Below are 23,217 nucleotides of genomic sequence, written 5' to 3'. Positions count from 1 at the left end.
TTTTGCTCGCTGTCAGCCCGGGGTGTCTCAGCCTGCCCGCAGCGCTTACCCACTGCCATCCCCTCACCCCTGCCTTGGGTCCCACCTCAGGTTTCTCCTGTGGAGCAGCACCGTGTGCATGCTGCCCGCGGGCCGGCTTTGCAGATTACACCCCCCCCAAAAAAAAACCCTCAAGGAGCCGTGTGGCCGGATCAGAGCCGCGTTTATCACCGAGAGGGGAGGTTTCAGCCACCCCCCTCAGCGCTGTGGCTGCCGCCACCCCGCACCTGGCAGCGCAGCGGAGCCGCAGCGGGAGCGGTGCGGAGCCCTCAGGACCACCAGCGGTCCAGTTCAGCCCAGTTCAGCCCATTACAAGCCAGTTCAGCCCAGCCCAGCTCGGCCCAGCCCCGGGGCGGTGCCGGGCGTCCCCCCCCCTCCCCCGAGGAGCCGCCGCCGTCGCAGCCCGCTCGGAGGCGGCGGGCACCGCAGCCAGCACCATGAACCAGACGGCGACCGTGTCGCACCAGGGGCAGTGCCAATCCTCCAGGGCCGCCAAGGTAGGGCCGGCACCCGGACGCGGGAGGCTGGGGGGGAGCCGGGGTGGTGGCCGCGGAGAGCGTGGAGAAAGTTTTCGGTTTCCTCGCCCCCTCGGCGGCTGCCCGAAGTTTGCCCGCAGGAGCTGCCGGGGTGCCTCGGGGGGGACGGGGATGGGGTCTTGGGGGCACCGGGGCCAGGGATGTCGCCTCCCCTGCCCCCTGCCTCTCCCCTGTCCCCCGGATCGATCGGGAGCTGCTTCCTCGCCGAGGTGTGGGGCGATCAGATGAAGTTGCCAGGCAGGTTTGTATTCACTGAGAAGCCTCTCTGTAGAGATAAGTGCCTTTTATTATTATTATTGTTGTTGTTGTTTCTTCCTTGGAAATAAGCTGGTAACACAACCAGCGACCCGTGTTTGGTTATTGATGCCTAGCTGTGAAAATCTAACACCCTGAAACTTTGCAGCAGCGATTCAGCTGCCTCCAAGCACGCCATGGGATGGACGGGTGCCCCTCAGGGACTGGGGCACTGTGGGGCCTTCATCCCGGTTTGACCCTCCAGGACAAGGCTGCTTTATCTGGTATCTGCTGGGAATGGGATCTGGGGCTGGGAGCTGAGGCAGGAGGGGATGGAAGGTGTGAATCCTCCAGTGGCACCCTCACTTCGCTGCTGGCTGAGCTCGTGGACGGGGTGGGATGGACCTGGGGCTCTAATGATGGGTCAGGTAATGTGTGACCGTGCCAATCACACTGCAAACAGCTGGTCATTACGTGCTCAGATGTGCAAGGTCATGGGAAGTGATGAATTACAGCTGCCCTGGTCCTCTTTGGAGTCTTAGTGTAACATCACTTGAAACCATTTCATCCTCTGCAGGTCTGTCTCTGAAGGGACCGGGGACCTGAGCAGTGTGGTCCTTGCTCAGGAAAGTATTGCTATCCCGTGTTTGCTACAGCCGATGCTAATTTTTCACTGACAGCAACGTTTAGTAAATTCATTTGACTGGACTTCTAAGCCAAAGCAACAGCAACAACCAATATCAATATGCCATTAACAACAACAACAACAAAAAAAAGAGTGACCCAGACAAGTCAATAGTCTTCAAAAAGAGAGAACATGAATCAGAGCCTTCTAGACGTGAGTCCGTTTTACAACCAGCACAGTAATACTGATGCCATTAGAAAACCATCCCATTTTTCTGCTCTTAATTCAATCTGTCAGGTGTAAAATGTGCTTTATACATAGTTTCAAGTGCTTCCATGCTAAGCAGGTGGCTATTCCGTGAGAAAATGTATATGACAGGTAGTAGCTGCCCTATGGTGATGAGGGCATCGTATTGGAAATTATTTCTAAAATACATCATTAGTGACCAGACAAATATAAATTGCATATTAATCATACCTTGCCAAGAAATATTGTTAATTCCAGGAATTATGAAAATGCAAGAAAAACAGGTTACAAAATTCTTCACACCTGATGTGAATGAGATATATTTTTCCTCTTTATAGTATGGCTTACATTTCTGTAGACAGGACCCAGTGACATCTCATCTCCTTTGCGTTATGATTAATGTAATGTTGCTTTTTGGTGGTTTTGGGATCAGTTACGCACTGCTCTGTAACACAGCTTAAACTTTTGAGCCCCCATCACAAAAAAAGCAGCCTCTAATCCTCTTGTCCAGTAGGTTGAATCTTGTGAACTTCCCCGGGGAGGGTTCCTGGAACTGCAAGGAGGCTGGGGGCATCCATCCCTTTCTCACTTCTCTGCTGTTGAGGGAGGGTGCTGTGTTTGCATCCCTGAGCCCTGGGGATGCACTGTGCTGCATCTGAAGTAGTTTCAGTGACGCAGCAACGAGTTGGCAGAGGAAATCTAATATAAAGCAGAAAAAAAAACCTTGGATAAAATGCAAAATCTCCTAAAGCTTTCTTTTACCTCTAAGCCTTTTTACAGCTTTTCAGAAATGATTGCAAATCTTACACCTTGCTGGCACTACTGTGGATAATGATCATGCACTCTGAGATCTGTAAGAAAAACTTTTAGGGTCTAGCTGGGAGTGCTAAATGCCCGCCTTAGCTCTGTGTCATTGCAGCCTGGGCTCCAGGAGCCCCCTGCACAACAGACCAGGTTTTATTCTTTGCATTCTCACTCGTCAACACTGTGAGCAAACCAGATCTTCCAGGAGCATCACTCTGCAGTTGTGCATGTTTATAGTATACAAATAGCCAAATTAGTAGTAATAGTATTTTTGCCATAGAGGAGATGTCTGTTAAAACATTGTTTAACTTTTTTGGAGAGAAAAAGCACACACACACACACACAAAAAAAAAAAAACAACCACTAAAAAAACAGAAATAGAAAATAATTCTTAGCTGTCCAAGGTCTGCCATAGAAATTCTTCAAATCTTTCAAATGAAACATTTCAACAGAAATTACAGGTACTGCAGATGAGAAACACTTATGTCTTGCTTTTAACACAGTCGGGACTACAATTTTCACTTAAAGAAAAAAGGAGTTAAGCTAATATTTCTGTGGTTTTCCACATTCTTTAATAGTAAAACATTCTCCACCAAATCATGGCTCTCTGCCTGTATCAACCTAGTATTGATCTGTCTGTGAGCTGGATGATGGAAGGAGTTACTAATTGGCATTTCAGAAGCACATAATTACTATGTAATATAATATGTATGTTATCCCCTTTTACTCTACTCTTGCTTCTTTGCCTTCCTTTCACTTTTATTTATTCATTAGCTTTTAGATTGTAAACTATAAAAGGCAGGTGCAGATCTGCCATCAGCAAAAATTCTGCTGCAAGTTCTGGCAGCATCCAGGGACAGAATCAGGAGTTTCCATGTTTCAGGTTATTGTAGCAGTGTTTTAATGCTCACTAATTGATGAATAGTGGCTTACTAGTAGTTCTCTTATTCACACTTAGGTTGAGGAGCACATATTTAAATGGGGGTTGTGATGGTCCCTGCGGACTTCATGTGCTTACAGCATCTGGGACTTCAATGCCAAAGCTGCACCTCAGCTGCAAACATCTGCCTGCTCCTGCAGGCTGCTCTTCACATACCTCCTCCTAAAGCCAGAGGGATACGAATATGTAGCTGGCCGTGTTGATGAAGACAGCCTGGTGTTGCTTTTCAGGTTGAAACCTCAGGTAGTTTGATCTCTAAATGCCCACAGGATGTGCACAAAACAGGCTTTGTGCGTGTGTGGGAATGGTTCAAATCTACCAGCTGCTTGGGAAGCAAATCCCTTAAAATGAGAACAGTCTTTCTGAAATCCATTACATCAAAACCAAGTCACTAACAGATAATCTCAGCAAACATTCAATTATGAATTATCCAGAGTAATATATAATGAAGGGCACAAGGAATATTGTTGGGGCAACAGATGATGGCAGCTTAATAATGTTAAAAAAAAAAAAAGTGATACAGTTAAAACTAGAGGTTTGCAGGGTATTTTGATTAAGGCATCAGATGACCAGAACATCCCTGTGCTGCGTGTTCCCACTGGTGCAGCTGGTGCTGCAGCTCCATGTGGCTGTCTTGAAATGCAGCCTTAGGAGAAAGCAGAGCTCTGTCTTCATGTAGGTGCAAAGTGGGAACCTCACACTTGTCCTGTTCCTGAGGCTCTGTCTGGAGGTGTGTAGCAAGTGGGCTGGGGACACCAGCAGTGATTGTGACACCAAGCGGAGAGCCTGGCTTGCAACAGGATAGAGGTGCCTTGGGTCTTGTTCCCTGAAAGTATTTTGGGCTCTTGTGCATCCTCATCGTTTGTTTTTCTTCCATTCTAGGGAGCTGTTTTTGATCAAGTTTGGGTTGAGGGGAGTTGCGGGCAAGTTTTATTTGTATTTTATGGACCAAAAATACAGCCACGATGGAGAACAAGCTTTCTAGTGTAGTCGGGTATTGCAGGTCTCTCAGCAGAAATGTAAAGGCTAACCACAACCTCTAAATCTTCCCATTTCTACCTATTACCTTTCTGTTCCAGTCTCCCTGCCAACATCTGTACCACCACAGCAGAACCGGTGCCTTAGTTCTTTCTATAAACATCCATTCCTTCATTGTAAGATGTGCAGTTACAAACAAAAAGCTGTAGGAATGAGGAAAAAAATACTGGAATATTTATATCTTCCCCTTCCCATCTATTACAACGCAATTGCTCTACGTCAAAGGGAACATGAAGGTTTGTTTTATTTAGGTCACTTTTGATTGGGACCAACTGGTAGAAAAATAGCTAATAAAAAAAGCAGGATGAGTTAAAAACCAAGGAAGTGGGGACAGAAGAGAGGACGAAGTGCTCTCCAGTCCCACGTGTGTGCTGTGCTCACACAGTGCATCCCAGGGGTGATGGCCCAGCACTTCCTAGCAGTGGGGTGATCAGGGTCTGTCCTCACAGGGGAGCCTGGCTTCACTGCCAGCCACAAACCTGGCAGCGGGCTACGTTTCTTGGCTCTTCCTTGCACATACAAATTGTTAATGTGCCTCCAGAACTTCGCATTCTTAATTCTCTGCTCATTTCATAAAAGCTTAAAAGCAATTAGAAAAAAGCTGCTCGATAGTTGCATATGTTAAAGTATATATACAGGTTCTGTGCTGCAGACTTTATGCATGTAATAAATAAAGCCACACACGCATCCCACTGCATTCTAATATGTTTGCAATTTATAACTTTTAACGATAATGCTGGGAATTTAGAAAAGGCACTCATTGTAAAACTAATATACACAAAAACACATGAACGTTATGATGAAGTGTATTTAATAATAGGTTAGTACTTTCCTGGGTTGTAATCATATAATTCTCCTACCCCAAATCATTACTTTAGGAAATAGGGCATTAAGTTTGATTCTCTCTGAAGCCACTTAAGATACGGGTCTGTGAGTGTTAGATAACACTTCCTGAAAGGACACCACATCACGGAAAATTTAATCTTCCTCATTCTGTAATCCAAAACTGTTTCACTAAAACATGGAAAAATAATTTTGCGCTTATCTTGTTCAGTATTTCATTCTTAAACTGAGCATGGAAAGATTTGCATGCTGTCCCCCAACTAAACATTGCTTCAGGATATATTTAGGACCTTTCATTTCTAAAGATTTTCGTTTCAGGCCCTCAGAAAGATTTATAAATGTTAAATCATGCAACACCCAGGTTAGTGACTGTGCTGTGTTAATCATCTGACAGTTTTCTGGATCAATAACTTTGTCTTCTCATGTGTGTTGACAACACCCAGTGCCACTGGCAGTATGTGCCAGGAGGAAGGAGTCATCAGCATTAACCTCTGTGATCCTCAAAATGTGGTACCTGGCCGCAGCAGAATGCCTCAAGGGCTTCTTGTTTCAAAGAAACACAATTAGGCATGCAGGTTCGTTATGCAGTGAAGGGAGCTAGGAGTGATTCACAGCAACCCCGGGCACCTGAGGAAAGGCAGCAGCGGCAGTCGGTGCTCTGCTCAATGAAGGACCCCACAGTCCTGAGCCGTGAAGGTAATGCAGCTGCCATGGGCGAGGGCAGGATTTGTTTCATCCTGAATCTAACCTGTGGAATAGTTTGAGTGCGTTGCACTGTGAAATGCTCGCTTCTTGGTGCTGGCCAAGAAGAGGCAGGCAGGGCTGTGGTCTGGGACCTGTGGGGCTGACCCCAGCTGGGCACCCTGAGGGGAGCGGGATGGAGTCGTAGGGCAGATGGGGTCTGAGTGCAGTTGGTGGAGGCAGCTGCAGGTCAAGGAGATGGGGCTGGGGTATTGCAGTTGGGCTTCAGCTAAGGAAATTCCTGGAGATGCTGGCTGCTAGATTTGATTGCATTGCTAGATCTGGCCAGCTGCACTGAGATTGTTGCAGAAAGTCTCAGCCTTAAAGAGAGAACAGGAGCCAGGAAACCTTTCTCCCAGCCTTTAGTTTAGGATACAAATTAGAAGAAAGTTTTCAAATCTCAGGTGATGAATTTTTGAAAGTGTTGGGCAACAGGGGCAAGAAACCCCCCCAAAAATCCCAAACCATAGAGTTCAATATGACTGGGCCCCTTGGTTTGTGTAACAGAAACGGTAAAAAAAACAAGTTTGTTGGGAAAGTTATGTTAATAACTATGTAGTTTTTCCCTCTGGGGAAATGTTTTGCAAGGATATAAAAATTATTTTATATTAAGTTGCCTGTGCAATGGTGGTTTAGCACCATGAAAGGCAATGGCAGGGGCAGGAGTTAAACTCATAGTCTCTTCAAAACAGGAAGTTGTTTTAAACTTATTCTGTAATGTTTTAATTCATGTAACTTGTAAAAATGAATATTCCAATAATAACAGTTCATTATTTCTTGTAAAACCAGAGCTACCTGTGTATGTAAAAGATGTCAGACAGGAAACCAGTGACATTTCTGCTCACAGATTTCTACCAATTCCTGTGTTAACACAATTGTGGAGAAGTCAAACTGAAAGCTATTTGGTTAACGGCAGCATGCAAGCCCCTGTGATTTACAGCAGCAGGCTTTGGAGGTGCTTAATGGCTTGCTAAGTGTGGACAAATTGATGCTATTATGTTAAAGGACAGCATTTAGGTTATTTTATTTTCCCATAGCTTGAGAACTCAGTACCACATGCCAGCACTTAGTATCAAATTCACTTTGAAGCTTATGTCATTAAAGAAGATGAACTTGGTGTCGGGAGGGGTGGGGGAGCTGCACAGGCACAGGAACTGTGCTCAGGGGCTGATCCCTCTCCCATGGGAGAAACAACAGAGAGCGACCCAGCCCCTCGGCATGTCCTGCTCTGGATTTGCTCATCGATGCAACACTCAAGGCATGAAGAAACTTTGTTTAAGTGCTGTTGATTTATCAGTCTTATTTATGCTTCAAAACTTGTGGTTTCAGCAGTGTAAGGCAAGTGTCTACCCATCAGGTTAGTTTTCCCTGGGTATTACAGATGAAGAGCAGGTTAACATTTCAAAATTAACTTTTTTGTTTTGTTTTGTGAAAGCATTTGCATAGGCTGGAGAATCCCTAACTTCCCAATTAAGCTATACACCAAGAAGAAATCTTTTTTCCCCCTTTCCCTTTAGAGCACCAAACACTCAGCTTGCAATCCACCCCTGTCTGCCAGCTCAGGATTAATGCCACAAACATTTCTCTTCATATTTGCTGCAGAGGTGACGTGCAGACAGGAGCATCATTTTAAAAGCCAGCTTTGACACATCCTCGTGTGCGATAACAGGGCCAAGCCCTGCCTCTCTCTGCCTTTCTGTCTCACTGGCTCACTGAGGGAGCAGGAAGGGGGCCGGGGAGCACCCGCGCTTCCCTCTGTGCTCAGCCTCTTGTGAGCACAGACCTGGAGTAGCAGCACCTGAGCTGAGGCTTCTCCTGCTGAGCAGCGTGTAAATGCGTGAGGGAGGTCTTCAGGCTTACTTTATTTAGCTTTTTTGGGTAAATTTAGAGGAGGGAGGAGATGTTTTATTACTTTTTTCTTTAACCTGTTTGCCTGTTGGCAGTGTAAGTTTGGACATGTGTTGAGGTTGCAGTCACAGCTCCTGAGCTGGAAAGGAGTCAACTCGCAGAGCTTTTTGCTTTCCCATCACTCACATTTTACCCATACCAGCAAATCCAGTGTGTGCAGAGCCAAGCAGCACAGCAGGCTGGTTGCTGTCTCCGTCCTACATAACCTTGCTCCTCCGTGAGGCTGGAAGGAAATTGCCGCACATCATCCCCTTCTGGGACGTATTAGTTTCTGCTGCTTGGGAGGATCCTTTTTCTCCCTCCCCTGCTAATCCAAACCCATAAAAGCATCTGCAATGATTGACTGAAAGTTCTCCTGCTGTAATTTATACACATATCAATAATCACTTAGGTGACCTTGTGTGTGCAGGACGCAGGGCTGATGGCTAGAGCTGAGAACGGAGTTGGGGCAGACTCACCAGCTGCTGCCTCTGGGGCCAGCAGCACTCAGCCAGGCACAGATTCCACACAGGAACCCTGGGGTGGCTGTATTTTTTGGGGAAAATGAGCAAAAATAGAAAGGCTGACAACCGGCAGGAAAATACTGAGTCAGTGGTAACAAGAGGAGGAAGAGAAGGGAATGGCTCGGAGCTACTCCGTGACCTCAGGAGGTGTGCTTGCTGGTGGTGTGTTGTACAAGTCTGACCCATGTGAATTGTCTTCATCGTGCAGGTGTTAGACTCGGTTTGATTTTTACTTTAAACCTGGAGGTGACAGCGCTGTCCCCATACAAGAAATATTTTCACTGATTTTTCAAAGTTTCTATCTACTGTAAGTCATAATAACAAAGGATTTCTCTGTTTAAAGCCCAGATACAAGCTACTCAGGACTTGCTTTTCTAGTGATAATTTTTGAGCTGTGAATTCCCTGTGGTTGTCTTCAGTAAAACCTCAGTTTACATCCACAAGTACATTTATTTGTATAGGTTTAGTCTGGAGTTTGAAAAATCTCAGCTTTTAAAATTCAACAGCTGTAATGTGTTTGCTGGGAACATTAATGTCTCTGAAACTCGATTATGCAAATATTTGTGGAGGGCAAACAAAAGCTCAGTGAAAACAAATCCATAAAATAATTAAGGAAATATTGGTGTTTTTCTATTTTTCACAGTATTTACTCCTCTCTAAGCATATCCTAAACTCTCTGGATGCTTCTTTAGCCTCGGTGATTTACAGAAATCTCTGGTGACAGTAGGTGCATCCGAAGCAAGGTCACATTTACTGAAGAAACCCATTGAGCAGCTTATGCCATTTTAAGACAGAAGCTCTTTAGCAATGTTTTACAGCTCTGAATAATGTTATCTGTGTTCATAGGTTTGGGCAGAGAAGTGTTCTGGAAGGAGTGTTCTGCGGCAGGTGGTGTGCTGAAGTAACACTCCTGATGCTGCAGGACAGCTATAGACAATTTGGGTCACCCTGCCTGAGAAGATTTCTGTAATTAAAATTGCTTTTACAGAGCATATCTGCCTTTTTGTTTACATGGAATATTTGAAAAAGCTTTTAAATCTCATCCAATCTATCCCCTTTCCCTCTGAAACATATTTTTTATCTGCTAACATCAATTTAAAATCATTTAGCACCAAATTCTGATACAGGAAAAATCATCACAGCAGGATTTTCAAAAACTTAGCTTCTCAGGCTGAGAAAGATTAATAAATTTTATTTTATTTTTTTCTGCATATGTCATCCACTAAGTACTCTGAATACAAATCCCTATAAAATAAAGCTGGCCCAGGTTACATGCCATAGAAATAAAAAAAGATTGAGTTTGACTGAAAACACATTTAAGTCTCAAGTTTTTTATGTTTCACGTTTAAACTGTAATCAAAGAAAGTACTGTATACTCTCATTTGAAGAATGCTGCACACACTGCAGAAAAAACACATTGCCAGACTTTGGAAAAGTGCCTGTGACTGATACAGAGGGTTTTGGACAGAATTTTAGTTTTATGGTGCAGTATTTTTAAAAAAGCTACCAATTCTTGAGCATTGTTCTTGCTCAGCTCAATTATTTTTTGAAGAGCAGCACAACGTGCTCATTATTTCCCACTATTTCTTCTTTGTTGTTACTGTGGCAAAAGCAGACAGTATGTATCTGAAACGTCGCAGATCAGTCTTTAATGATACCTAGGTTTAGAGCAAAGGAGTGAAATTAGTAGCGTTACAGTTTTGCACAAACTTGGGTTTCTGTTTAATAACTGCTTTCAATAATGACCGGTGTAATCATGCTTGCACAATCTGCATTCAGATTTTAATGTTTGAAAATGAAATGTTGAATACCTATCAGTATAGCATTTATAGAGCAGCGAGTGATAATGAGAGAGTTCTCTGGAATAGTTCTGTGAATGTTAGACAAAGTCTCATCATGTCTGATTAAGGAGGTATTGGGGAGGCATTGGGGAGGCAAGGACAATCCCCAGACATGGACTGTATATCTCGAAACAAGACACTGGAACTCATGATAAGGAAGCGGCAGACGGACAGAGAAACAAATGTAAGGACTATAAATCTCAAAATTGGACATTGGAATTCATTATAAAGATACAACAAACGGAAGAATTGGCAACAACCAGCTCTCGCAATTAAGAAATGTGCCAATTCAGCAGATTCCTGACCAAAGGTGAAAAGTACACTGTGAGGAAGACTCGGGGTCTTCCTCCCAAAGACCCCTGCCCACGTCCCAAAGACCCCTGCCCACAATTCTTGGGAGGCTCTGCGCAGGCGCAAGGTGCCAAAAGGCTAATTAGCATGAGAAGCGAGGGAAGGCGGGGATAGGTAATGCATATGTATAGGCGCTTGTAGAATATTGATAGATTGATTGTATAAATTCAAGACTGCTTTCCGCTTTGGGTATGCACGATAGGTGGAGAGATCCCCCGTGCATCCAGCGCTGCAATAAAGAATATACCACTTAAAGGAATTTCGGCTTCGATCTTTGAATCAATCTGGCACCCCAGATGGGACTACCTCTCTGCCGGTCCGCAGGACCCGCTGGGGACAGGACTCCCTAGGGTACCCCCGGGATTTCCCGGAGGGACTCCTCGACTCACCGGATCACTGCGGAGGCAGACAAGGACCCCATCATTGTAAGTGAGTATATTCTTTATTCTGGTTTGGTTTTCTGGTAGACCGGTCATCTGGGACTGTCCAGTAAGTCGGAAGGTGACTTCTGCAGGACAGTGTTTGGTATATACTTTGTGGTTAGTACCACAAGTATATTTGGGGACCTTGGGGTCCATCTGTATCTGGAACTGTCTGTAAGTCAGAAGGTGATCTTCTGCGAGGCAGTGTTTGGTATATACTTTGTGGTAAGCACCATAAGTATATTTGGGGACCTTAAGGAAAGAGCTCGCTTTAAGGTCCATCTGGAATTGTGTTGTTTATTTCGGTTTTCTGACTCATGGAGTATGGTATTTAACTCTGGTTATTGTTACTGTGATTTTGGCTATTTTTCTGGTGGTAATAGTAGGTTCGTGGCATTGTTATAAGAAAGATATCGTTATGGTGTTACACAGTTCGGTTTTCTGACTTATCGCATGTGGAATTTGACTCTGACTATTGTTATTGTGATTTTAGCAATATTGCTGGTAATAGTAGCTTTGTGACATCGCTACTGAAAGATATTGCGTGCCTGTAATTTTGTGAGTGATACGTTTTTGTGATACGCTTTTGTAAGTAACACGTGTATTCTGAAAGTGTAAACTGGAAAATGGGGGGGCGAGTAAGCAGTGAAATTCCTAAGAAAAGTGCGTTAGGATGTGTTTTGAGTCACTGGAAGGATATTGGAGGATCTGCCGGTGGAAGTGTGAACAGGAAAACATTGATAAAATATTGTAATCAATGGTGGCCGCTTTATAAGCTGGAATGTGGAGAAAAGTGGCCCCTAAATGGAACTTTAAACTCTAATGTTTTGCTACAGTTAATGTTGGTTTTGGGAAGGAGAATAGGATGAAATGTTGTATACTGATGTTGTTTCAGCATCTTGGTGGGAAAAGGTACGGAATTAAGTTGGCCCCTGACTGAGCCTTTGATGTTGGCATTAGAGAAGTACAGGCTGGAGAAAGATAAAGGAAGTGTTAAAAGGGTTGTTGAAAGTGTTAAAGGTGTTTGAAGTTGAATGAGCAGGGAAAGAGGATGTAGGAATGTTAATAGTTCTGCCTCTGCTCTAGGCAGAGATCTTAAAATCATGGGTGTTAGCCCTTTGGGGCAAATGGATCATGATGGGTCCGAGAGAGAGTTGTTATGGAAACAGAAAAGCAGTTAACTCTTAAAACAACCTGAGTTCATGTGCGAGCTCAGATTACCGATGGGACCGCTCAGGGAACTGTGGACAACTGCATTCCCCTGACCGACCCCACTGAGACCCTAATCATCCCTAAAATTATGAACGGCTAAGTAAATACTAAAATCTGGATGAATTGGGAATTGAGAATATGCTTCCAACAAGGTCTAAAAGAAACCCCTATGGAATTTTTGGACCAACTCTGAAATGTAATGAAAATAAATAAATAAATAAATAAAACAAAACGGTTTGGACCTGGCTTCGGAGGACAAATTGACTAGCCTTTTTCTAGGGTAATCATTGGTCCCTGATTTCAACAGGAATAACGGGGACCTGGGGAATCTACCCTAGTGGATCCTCCACTGATTATAATGAAGCTAGGGGAGGAATGGAAGTGAAATTTCTTATTGATATGGGGCAACGTATTCAGTTCTAAATCAAGCATTAATGCCTTCACAGAATTATTATGTTAGGGTAAAAGGTGTGTTGTGGTTTAACCCGGCTGGCAGCTAAACACCACGCAGCCGTTTGCTCACCCTCCCCCTCCCTCTCTGAGACGGGGGAGAGAAATGGAAAGTGAAGCCCGTGAGTTGAGATAAAGACAGTTTAATAAGATAAAATCTAACTGAAACCAGGACAAGGTGTAACCGAAAAGGCTTATTTTTGTGAACCTTTGAAGTACAAGTTAGGGAAACAATGGGGCATACACAGATTTTTATATACGCCTAACTCCTCATGGGCACTCTTAGGTAGAGATTTATTAGAGCAATTAGGAGCAGAAATTGTCGTTGAAAAAGGGAAAATGAAATTAAGAATAGGAGAAGAACAACTAATAAATGTGTTAAGCTTGGCACTAATACAAACTGACCCTAAAAGTGAAATACCTTTAGAGATCACAGATCAATATGTCCAGGAGTTTGGGCTACCGAAGTCCCTGGAAGAGCAAAAATGTGACCTTAATAATTATTAAATTAAAGCCAGGAGAGAAACCCGTTAAGGTTAAGTAATATCCTTTGAGGATAGAAGATAGGAAAGGAATTAAAGAGATAATTGATAAATTTTTACAGTATGGATTATTGATTGAATGTGAATCAGAATACAATACACCCATATTGCCAATTAAAAAGGCAGATGGAAAAAGCTATAGGTTAGTTCAGGATTTGAGGGCCATAAGTAAAATCACTGAGGATATACATCCAGTAGTGGCAAACCCTTATACTTTGCCGACTAAATTAAAGAATAGTCAAGTCTGGTTTACCGTACTGGATTTAAAAGACGCCTTCTTCTGCCTAGGCTTAGCCACAGAAAGCCAAAACCTATTTGCCTTTGAATGGGAAAATCCCAATTCAGGCAGAAAGACTCAGCTCACGTGGACATTACTACCTCAAGGATTCAAGAATAGCCCCACTATTTTTGGAAACCAATTAGCAAGGGAACTCGAAACATGGATGCCTCCGGACACTGAAGGTGCTTTGTTACAATATGTAGATGATCTCTTAATAGCTACTGAGACTAAAGGGAGCTGTATTCAATGGACTATAAGTTTTCTTAATTTTCTGGGTTTAAAATGGATATCAAGTCTCTTGACAGAAAGTCCAGCTGGCTCAACAAAGTGTGACCTATCTGGGATTTGAAATTTCGGGAGGACAACGAGAACTAGGAACTGAACATAAGGAAGTCATTTGCCGGACTCCAGAACCTCAAACGGTAAAGGAGCTACAAACCTTTTTAGGAATGACAGGTTGGTGTCGCCTTTGGATTTATAATTATGGACGATTGGTAAAGCCTCTATGTGAATTGATAAAGATTAACCAGTCAAAGTTAGTCTGGACTGGAGAAGCACAAAAAGTCTTTAAACAACTTAAACAAGAATTGATGATTTTAAAATATCAAGCAATATTAGTAGAACAAGGTGATGTGGGAATTGTGGTCATTAACATCGTAAATCCAGCTTCTTTCCTTAGTGGAACTCTGGATCAACCCATAACCTATGATTGTATAGAAACAATGGAGACTGTGTATTCTAATCGACCCGATCTTAAGGAAGAACTTTTAAAAGATGCTGACGAATCTTGGTATACTGATGGAAGCAGCTTTGTGAAACAAGGACAACGTAAGGCAGGATATGCTGTTACAACTGCTCAACAGGTAATCGAGTCTAAACCATTACCCCCTGGGACATCCGCCCAGAAAGCAGAGATAATTGCTCTTACACGAGCACTGGAACTAGCAGCAGGAAGGAAAATAAGTATTTGGACAGACTCTAAATATGCATTCGGCGTGGTACATGCTCATGGAGCGATATGGAAAGAACGTGGATTGCTGACTGCTCAGGGAAAACAAAAAGAAAACATGCTGAAGAAATTTTAAAATTGTTACAGGCTGTAAAACAATCAGAAAAGGTAGCTATGATGCATTGCCAAGGACACCAAAAGGGAAACTCTGATTTTGAAATTGGAAATCGATTGGCAGATCAGGAGGCTAAACAGGCAGCTGAAATAACTGAGGTGAAGGCATTGTCTTTAATACCAGACGGTAAAATCCAAACTATATATATGAACCAAAAAGCCAAATTATACAAAAGAAGACTTAAAATTAATTGAAGATTTGAAAGGTAAAATGAAACCAGATAGATGAGTATATTTAAAAGATAACTGTGTAATAATACCCTCTAATTTGATATGGCCCATAGTTCTTACAGAACACAATAAAACACATCGGGGAGCTGACACATTGCATAAGAGCCTGAGTCAGACATTAGTGGAACAAAATTTATATACAACAATAAAACAAGTAACTCAACAATGTAGCATTTGCTTACACAATAACCCCAATACCAAGAATAGTATAAAATTTGGAATAATCAGTAAAGGAAATTATTCGGGGCAACTGTGGCAAATTGATTTTTCAGAACTCCCTAGAAAAGGGGGGTATTGTTATTTACTGGTTCTGACTGACATGATTTCAGGAAGGCCTGAAGCCTTTCCCTGTCGAACAAACAAAGCAAGAAGAAGTGGTTAAAGTCTTGTTAAATGAAATAATACCATGCTTTGGGATTCTAGTAGCAATGTCTTCTGATAGAGTTTCACATTTTTGTGTGCAAGTGGTACAACAGATAAGTAAGATTCTAAAGATATTCTAAAGACAACTGCATACTCTTTATAGACCGCAGGCAAGTGGACAGGTAGAAAAAATGAAACATTTAATTAAACAACAAATAGCTAAAATCGGACAAGAATCTAATTTGTCATGACCTCAATCCCTCCCTTTAGCATTACTTAGAATTTGAGTTAAACCTAGAATAAAAGGGAATTTGAGTCCCTTTGAAATCTTATTTGGAAGGCCGTATCCATTTCTATTTAGTGGAGAGGATCGAACGCAGTTAGGATTAGAATATTTATATGCATATATAACTGAACTTCAGAAATAATTAAATAAAGTACATAAATTTGTTCTCAGGACCTGGGCTAGACGGTTGGATCAACCAATCCACCCTTTTAAGCTCAGGGATTATATATATAAAGACTTTTTCAGGACAACCCCTAGAGGAAAAATGGAAGGAAAGTGGACGGGACCATACCAGGTATTACTGACAACACACACCGCCATTAAGATTAAGGAGCAAGCAGCTTGGATCCACGATTCAAAGGTGAAAAAGGCCCCGGCGAGGAAATGGACCACGACCCCAATTGGACCAGCAAAATTGTGTTTTTCCAGATCCTAATGATTGTGGGGATATGGTTGTCAGATTTGGGATGGGCAACTTGGGACGAGAACTTACACCTGACCTTAATACAAACTGTATCTCAAGTGATTAATAAGACGAACTGTTGGGCATGCACCCATCTGCCACAGCATGGGAATAAGGGTATATCGTTAATTGGGATTCCCTTGCCTGCAAACTTATCTTGGACTAATTTGTGGGAAAACACATCTTGGGTCAAAAAAAATATGAAGAAGTTTTGGAACTAGAAGTTAGTAGCTTTGTGCCATTGGAATCTTACTATGTATGTGTACAAAGGTGTAACCCGCCTAAGGGTATGGGAAAACAGGATTGTATAAATACAGGTACTACTTATGTGGGAAATCAGACATCTTGTAATCAAACAATTGATATTAGTACAACTAGCAGTTGGGCAAATTCAACCAGCTGGCCAGTTCCAGAAGGAAAAGGGTGGTATTGGCTATGCAATGATACAGCCCGTAAGGTCTTGCCCGAGAACTGGAAGGGAACTTGCACTCTTGGAGCAGTAGTCCCCAGTATGACAGTACATGATGTAGTGCCTCGAGGTTACTTGAGAAATCATATCTGGAGAATTAGACGAAAAATTAACAATCCATTGATAGAGAGACACACCGCTTTTCATAGTTTTGTTCGATGGTTTATCCCATGGTTAGGAGTGAATGAATTGGAAAAGGCGATACTTAATATTTCTGCAATTATAGAGAAGTTAGAAAACAAAACTCTGGATGCTATAAAGGCTCAACAAGAAGAGATATCTAGTTTATCACAGGTAGTATTACAAAATCGGATGGCCCTAGACTTGTTACTGGCCGCTCAAGGGGGAGTCTGTACAGTAATAAATACAAGTTGTTGTATGTATGTAGATCAGAGTGGAAGGATCTCTACCGACCTGGAAGAAATATGGAAGCAGACAAGGGTCCTACATGAGATCAGTAAAGATGATCTTTCATGGAGTTTTAGTGAAATATGGAATAAGTTAACCTCCTGGTTGCCCAACTTCCAATGGTGGGAACAAGTGTTCATTGCTCTAATCACATTAGTAGTGTTAGGAATATTTGTGTGCATGTTGTTTAGATGCCTGCTTTGTTTTGTTACTGTAAATAATAAAAGTATCTGATGCAAAAGAATTTGCATGGGAAAAGAAAAGGGGGGATTGATTAAGGAGGTATTGGGGAGGCATTGGGGAGGCAAGGACAATCCCCAGACATGGACTGTATATCTCGAAACAAGACACTGGAACTCATGATAAGGAAGCGGCAGACGGACAGAGAAACAAATGTAAGGACTATAAATCTCAAAATTGGACATTGGAATTCATTATAAAGATACAACAAACGGAAGAATTGGCAACAACCAGCTCTCGCAATTAAGAAATGTGCCAATTCAGCAGATTCCTGACCAAAGGTGAAAAGTACACTGTGAGGAAGACTCGGGGTCTTCCTCCCAAAGACCCCTGCCCACGTCCCAAAGACCCCTGCCCACAATTCTTGGGAGGCTCTGCGCAGGCGCAAGGTGCCAAAAGGCTAATTAGCATGAGAAGCGAGGGAAGGCGGGGATAGGTAATGCATATGTATAGGCGCTTGTAGAATATTGATAGATTGATTGTATAAATTCAAGACTGCTTTCCGCTTTGGGTATGCACGATAGGTGGAGAGATCCCCCGTGCATCCAGCGCTGCAATAAAGAATATACCACTTAAAGGAATTTCGGCTTCGATCTTTGAATCATGTCAAAACTTAAATTATTGAGTAGCTACAATTCTGCTGTAGAAAGTGCAGTGGAGATTAATAGACATAAAAGAAATCATGTTCCAGATGAAGTACCTGAGCAAATATATCATTTAAGTGGCTGATAAAGTAGCTAAATTGCTATAAATAAACAATAAAATGTCTTAGAGGAAATGTCTCAGGAAAGTTGCATATTGGAACACTGAAAGATAAATGCAAACTGTAAATACATAAAGGGGAAAGGCAGGGTGACTGTTTCTTTGGTGTAATGTGTAGGTTCTCTTGGCAACTTGTCTAATAAAGTTGCTGCTGAACAGTGGTGAATATCCCCTCTGACGTGGAGTCATGCCCAGCATGTGGCAGGCAGTGCACGAGATGGATACAAACTGCTTCTGCCACCAAAGACTACTTATAATGGAAATACCTCTGTGCGCCGTCACATGAAAATGTTCAGTAAAAGTAAAATGTCGGGGCTTTATACCTCATTAATCAATTATAAGCCCTCTTAATGCATAATGGAGTGAGAAAGCAGGGTCCCTAGGTATGTTTGCTTTATGAGTGAGGCCAGTCCTGCAGGGCATCGACTCACTGTATACCACACAAGTAGCTTTCTTTTCCTTTATCATTACCTCCATTATTTGAGTTTCTAAGAAAATATCCAGGCTGGGACTGATCATCATCTGCCTCTGAGGCTGAAGATGTCAAATACATGGTTTTAAGCCAGAAGGTGTTTATGGAGGCATCAAAGTTCTTGTCTGCCAGCCACTGGCTAAATGCCATTGTTAGCAGCTGGGAGCTTTCAAGACGTAACTAAAGTAGAGCCCTGTTGTAAACTGAAGTCTTACTTCACAGAGTAGAAAAAAAAAGGAGAAAATTAAAATTACTAGCAAAGGCAGCAAGGTTGTCAAAAATATTCCCTCCCATCTAACCAGAGGCAGCCTAGAAGGGCTGGAAGAATCTGCATGTCTTGTGGGATCGTGCCTTACTTTGTGCTAACTTTTTCTCTTTCTATTGTATTTTTCATCCTACTTCCAGCTGAGGACTCTCATGTAGATCAAAAGGTAGTGGTAATGAGCCGAGCTGATGAAACTTTCAAAAGAAAAGGCTAGGAAAAAGAGATAAAGTACCGTAACTATTTTCTGTAAGGGGCTTGCTTGAAAATATTGCATTTCAGTTTCTTAGTGTTTTCTCAATTTGATGTTTAAAAATATGCTGTTAATTTCCAAGAAAATGAAGGTAGTAGGAAGTATTAAAATCACACTAATTACTCCTCTAAATTCAGGACTATTTGATGTAACTATTTTCTTCATTATGGTTATAGAGAACATAGATGGCAATGAAAGATGGGTAATAGACTGGTCTTATCCTTTTTTTAACTACTCCCCAAATCTTTATTTAATCAAAACTTACTCTTTTCAGAAGTTTTCTTGTACGTGTTGGTTTCCCAAGTAACATCTGTGAATTTTAGAATTTAGAATTTTCTGTAGGAGACAGTTTATGTTTTCAAGAGACACTTTACCAAATGGTCAACATGCCAACAGGATGAACAGTTAAAATGATTAATTCCTTTTCAGAGTGGACATTGAGACAAAGTGAACATAAGTGGCTTGTGCAAGGCCGCAGAGGAGTTAGTGCTAAAGGTAATGAGACTTTGAGGATTCCTGTCTCATTTCAATATATCTGAAGGACAGCTGCAGAAATAGAAGAATATTCAGGAGGAAAGGTGCTGACAGCAGTTTCTAAAACCCTGAGAAAAAAAGATAATCAGAAGGTGGAAACTCAGCAAAACAAACTGTTGCCCCATTTCAACTCATCCTTACCCAACGAAAGACAACTCCGTGGTCAGCAGAAACTCATTGGGTGTCTCACCTGAGTGGAGAACATTTTATTCCTTAGCAGAATTGCTTGTTTGTACTAGTTATCAGTTTTGTGTGTATTAGCCAATAAATAATCACTTTGTCCTCTTACACTGTGTGTGTCTAGCAGTCTCTTTGCTCACAGTAGAAGGTGTCTGAACAAAGTGACCCAGGGAAGGAGCATCGCACATCCTTGTATGATCCATCTCAAAACCCCCAATATTGTCCAATTTAAAGACCAGTGACAAAAATCCCATTGATTTTAAGAGGACGGAGTCCCTGAATAAGTGAGTTCTGAATTCTGACATAAAGATACAATTATGCTGTTTAAGTAAGGCAACTGGATCTAAGATAAATCACACCTGAATGAGGGAAAGCCCTTGGTGGGGAAAATGCATCAAAACCCTTCCAAAGTTTGAACTTGAATGGCCTCCAAAGCATCACCTAGAATTTAGTACTTGCTGCCAAATCTCCAGGTATCCTATGAGCTACAGGTCAGCCTTCAGCTCTCAGGCAAGGCATAGTGGCACCGAGCTGTGGGAAACGGTGGCTTCTGGCCACAATTCCTCCTGTTTCTGTGCTGCAGTGAGAGCAGCGATGGAAGGGCAGCGTTTGGGTGCGGGAGAACTTGGAACAAACGCCTTTTGGGATCATGTACTTTTCATTGCTACTGTGTTGATTCTCTCTTGTAAATGTCCCGCTTTAAAATTGCCACTTTTCCTCTAATTTCCTATTTGAATTTATTTTTGGTCTTCATCAATAATGGTTCTGGCAATTCAAGAGATTTTTTTAAAATCAGACTATTTCACTTTCTGCCCCTAGATACATTTTATGGATTTTTCAAAAAACAATATCCCAATGCCTAGTTTTCTTTGTGTTTGTTTAATATGAGCAAAACATTACTGTAGCAGTTCTGTGCTCAAATAATTTTTTTAAGAGTTTCAGCCAGGATTTATATTATTTACATTACCTAAATTGGAAGAAAATTATGTAGAAATTACACTAGTATGAATAATTTTTAATTATCTTTGCATTGCCAAAGTAATGAACTGATGTAGCTATTATCTTCATTGCTGTGTGAAAAAAAGTAGGGATAAAAAATAAGCAAGACATCTAATGAAAATCTTCCCTTACCAACCACGTTTGATTGATTTGCTTGCCTTTCATTGACAAATGCCACAGAGTTGGAAAATCTGTCTGGCTAGGTCTCTGCTGAAAGAGTTTGAGTTATGTTTCTTAATAACGCAGCTTTATATTTAGTGGCGACTTAGGATGATTTTGCACTTCTTTCCCTGAAGGCAGGATATGATCCAAGTTTCCTGATCAAATGAAAGGTGATGCTGTTGAGTGTAATCAACATGTGTCAAGTGATCTTATTAGGCAACTCAGTAATACAGCTTCCTGGAGCCTGACTCTGGGGCTCACTGGGGACATCATTTCTCTGTAGAATCCCGAACATGCCGGAGGAATACATAGCATGTATAATGCATGCTGTAGTACATGCTGATGAAATATGAATGGAATCGAATGGTAAAATGGGAGGAATTGTTGAAGTCTGTTGCAGATCCTGGGCGTAATTGATTAATAACTACTAATAACCAGAGCAATGACAGTTCTGCTATGCGTACATTCAGAAGAAGTTAATGTTTAAAGGGAGGCTTGAATACATCTGGGTTTTGTGCAGGTTTCCATGGTGAGACTGCACCCCAGTGCTGCCTTGCATTGCCTTTTGGCTGCACCGCAGCCTCATGAAGCCACGTTGGGAAGGGGAAGGTGCCAGACATCAGCCTTTCTGCGCTGTTCTTAACTCAGTTAATCAGGGTGGGAACACACAGAGGTCACACTGGTTCAGCTGATATGTGGTGACCCCATCTAGCTGCTGGAACGGGATCACCTCTGACCGTGGGTTGGCACCCTTCATTACCTGAGTTCAAAAGTGGTTTTGAAAAGATGTGATTCCTCTGGTAGTGACTGCATTGAGGTCAAGCTTGGCTGGTCTCGACTATGGAAGAAAGACTTCCTGAAAGTTCAAGCACATTAAAGTAATACAAAATAATGGGTGCTTTATGTTTTAGCATGATGATAGACAGTTCCCACTGATTCCCTCCTTCTTAATCACATTTGAGTAGGTGGATCTTGGACAACTAAGGCTAGTAGCCTGCCAATTATTATGTCAGTTTTAATGCCAGCTTATCAATTTTATTTAATTACTGTGAGACTCATTGCAGCTTTCTGATCCAGTAGCATTTGAGTAATTAGTGACCTAACAGACATACAATACCACAGCGGTCATTTTGATGAATATTTTTGTTGGTCAGAATATCAGATACCTTTGCTCCACCTATATGTGACTATGGAAAAGGAGGACCAGCCCAGGCAGGGGAAGATCTTGCTTCTGTAGATGTGATCTGGTGGGGACCATGTCCGAGGAGTTTTCTTGCCCAGCTGGGTGGTGATGGGGCAGGCTGGAGGTGCAGCTGCAAAGTCTGGAAAGGACCTACTGGACCCAAATGCTACGTTACGTACTGCTAAACTGGAAATTTTCAGAAGCCCTTCGAAAACAGATGTTCATAGTAAATCTCCCCATATGTGTGAGAATTGATAAGTTGCTAGTTTTGATGAGTTGTTTTGTTCCAAAGAAATTCCTGAGGGAACAAAATGAAGATTTTGCCTTTTTTTGTATTAATACTTCAGTTAAATATTTATAAATAGAAGCTTCTCTGTTTTACTTTGAAGCCAGACTGTTTCTTAGATATGTATTAGTGTCCAAATCTGTCACTGTAACATCCTAAATCCCTTAATTAGGTTTGCCAGTTCATAAGCAAAATAGGGTTTCTACATCAGATGTTTATTTGAGACACAGAAGACGTTTCCTTGATGTTTCGGCTTATTTAAATTTTCTGCAATGCAAATTTTAGACAGTCTTAAAGAAGGCTAAATCAGCTTGAAAAACAGAGGTCATATCAAAACTGGTGTAGAGCTGTGGCTTGCTGTTTGGGGCTTTTTGTTTTTGCTAAATAAATCTTCAGAAGTGAAATCTCCTCCTTCAGCTCAAGAGTTCATCCAGGAGAAATTGCTGAAATTCTGGTGGCTGAAATTCTCTTGTGGCAATAGACTTCCTTCCATTCTTTTTCCGTTATTTATTTTTAATTCAGGTGTTACAGTGTAAAATCCCCTATAAATTAACAATATAAAAATATACTTAATTGATAGACACTGCTACATTTTTCAGAAGGAGCTGTAGCATTTTATAGCAAGATCTTCTTTGCAGATGGAAAGGCTTTTCAGATTCAGGGTTGTTGGCTGGGGTATGAAGCAGCGTAGCTACTGTGATGAAAGAGTCAGAGTCAGCATGTGGCATGACTTCCTTCTCTGACAGGGCATGTGTCAAAAAATATATATGAAAAGAAAAAAAATGATGCAAGCTTTTACACTGTATATGAGGGGTGACTATTCCACTGGGTCCAACGATGCATCTTGTTCCAAGGAGCAGTATTAGAAAGATAAAACATTGGGTTGGCTCATCTCAGGGGCCCTCAAGTCAAAAGAGTAAGCATGATTTCCTTACTTGTCTACATTCAGAGATATTTGAGGGGGAGGAAGGTTAAGATAGATTTTT

At 42.0% G+C, this 23,217-nt stretch overlaps 1 protein-coding gene across 1 annotated transcript in view; it reads left to right on the top strand.

Annotated features, from left to right (window-relative positions):
- Positions 1-425: 425 nt before the first annotated feature.
- Positions 426-23,217, top strand: part of DPP10 (dipeptidyl peptidase like 10) — a 487,135-nt gene continuing 464,343 nt past the window's right edge. The window contains exon 1 of the mRNA XM_038182314.2: positions 426-536. Coding sequence (XP_038038242.1) covers positions 477-536 — 60 coding nt within the window. The 5' untranslated portion in view covers positions 426-476. The remainder of the gene's footprint in view (positions 537-23,217) is intronic.

This window comes from Anas platyrhynchos, chromosome 7 (assembly GCF_047663525.1).
Source record: "Anas platyrhynchos isolate ZD024472 breed Pekin duck chromosome 7, IASCAAS_PekinDuck_T2T, whole genome shotgun sequence".
Taxonomy (NCBI): Eukaryota; Metazoa; Chordata; class Aves; order Anseriformes; family Anatidae; genus Anas; species Anas platyrhynchos.
Note: the sequence above shows the minus strand (reverse complement) of the source record. Positions and strands in the feature narration are given on the sequence as shown.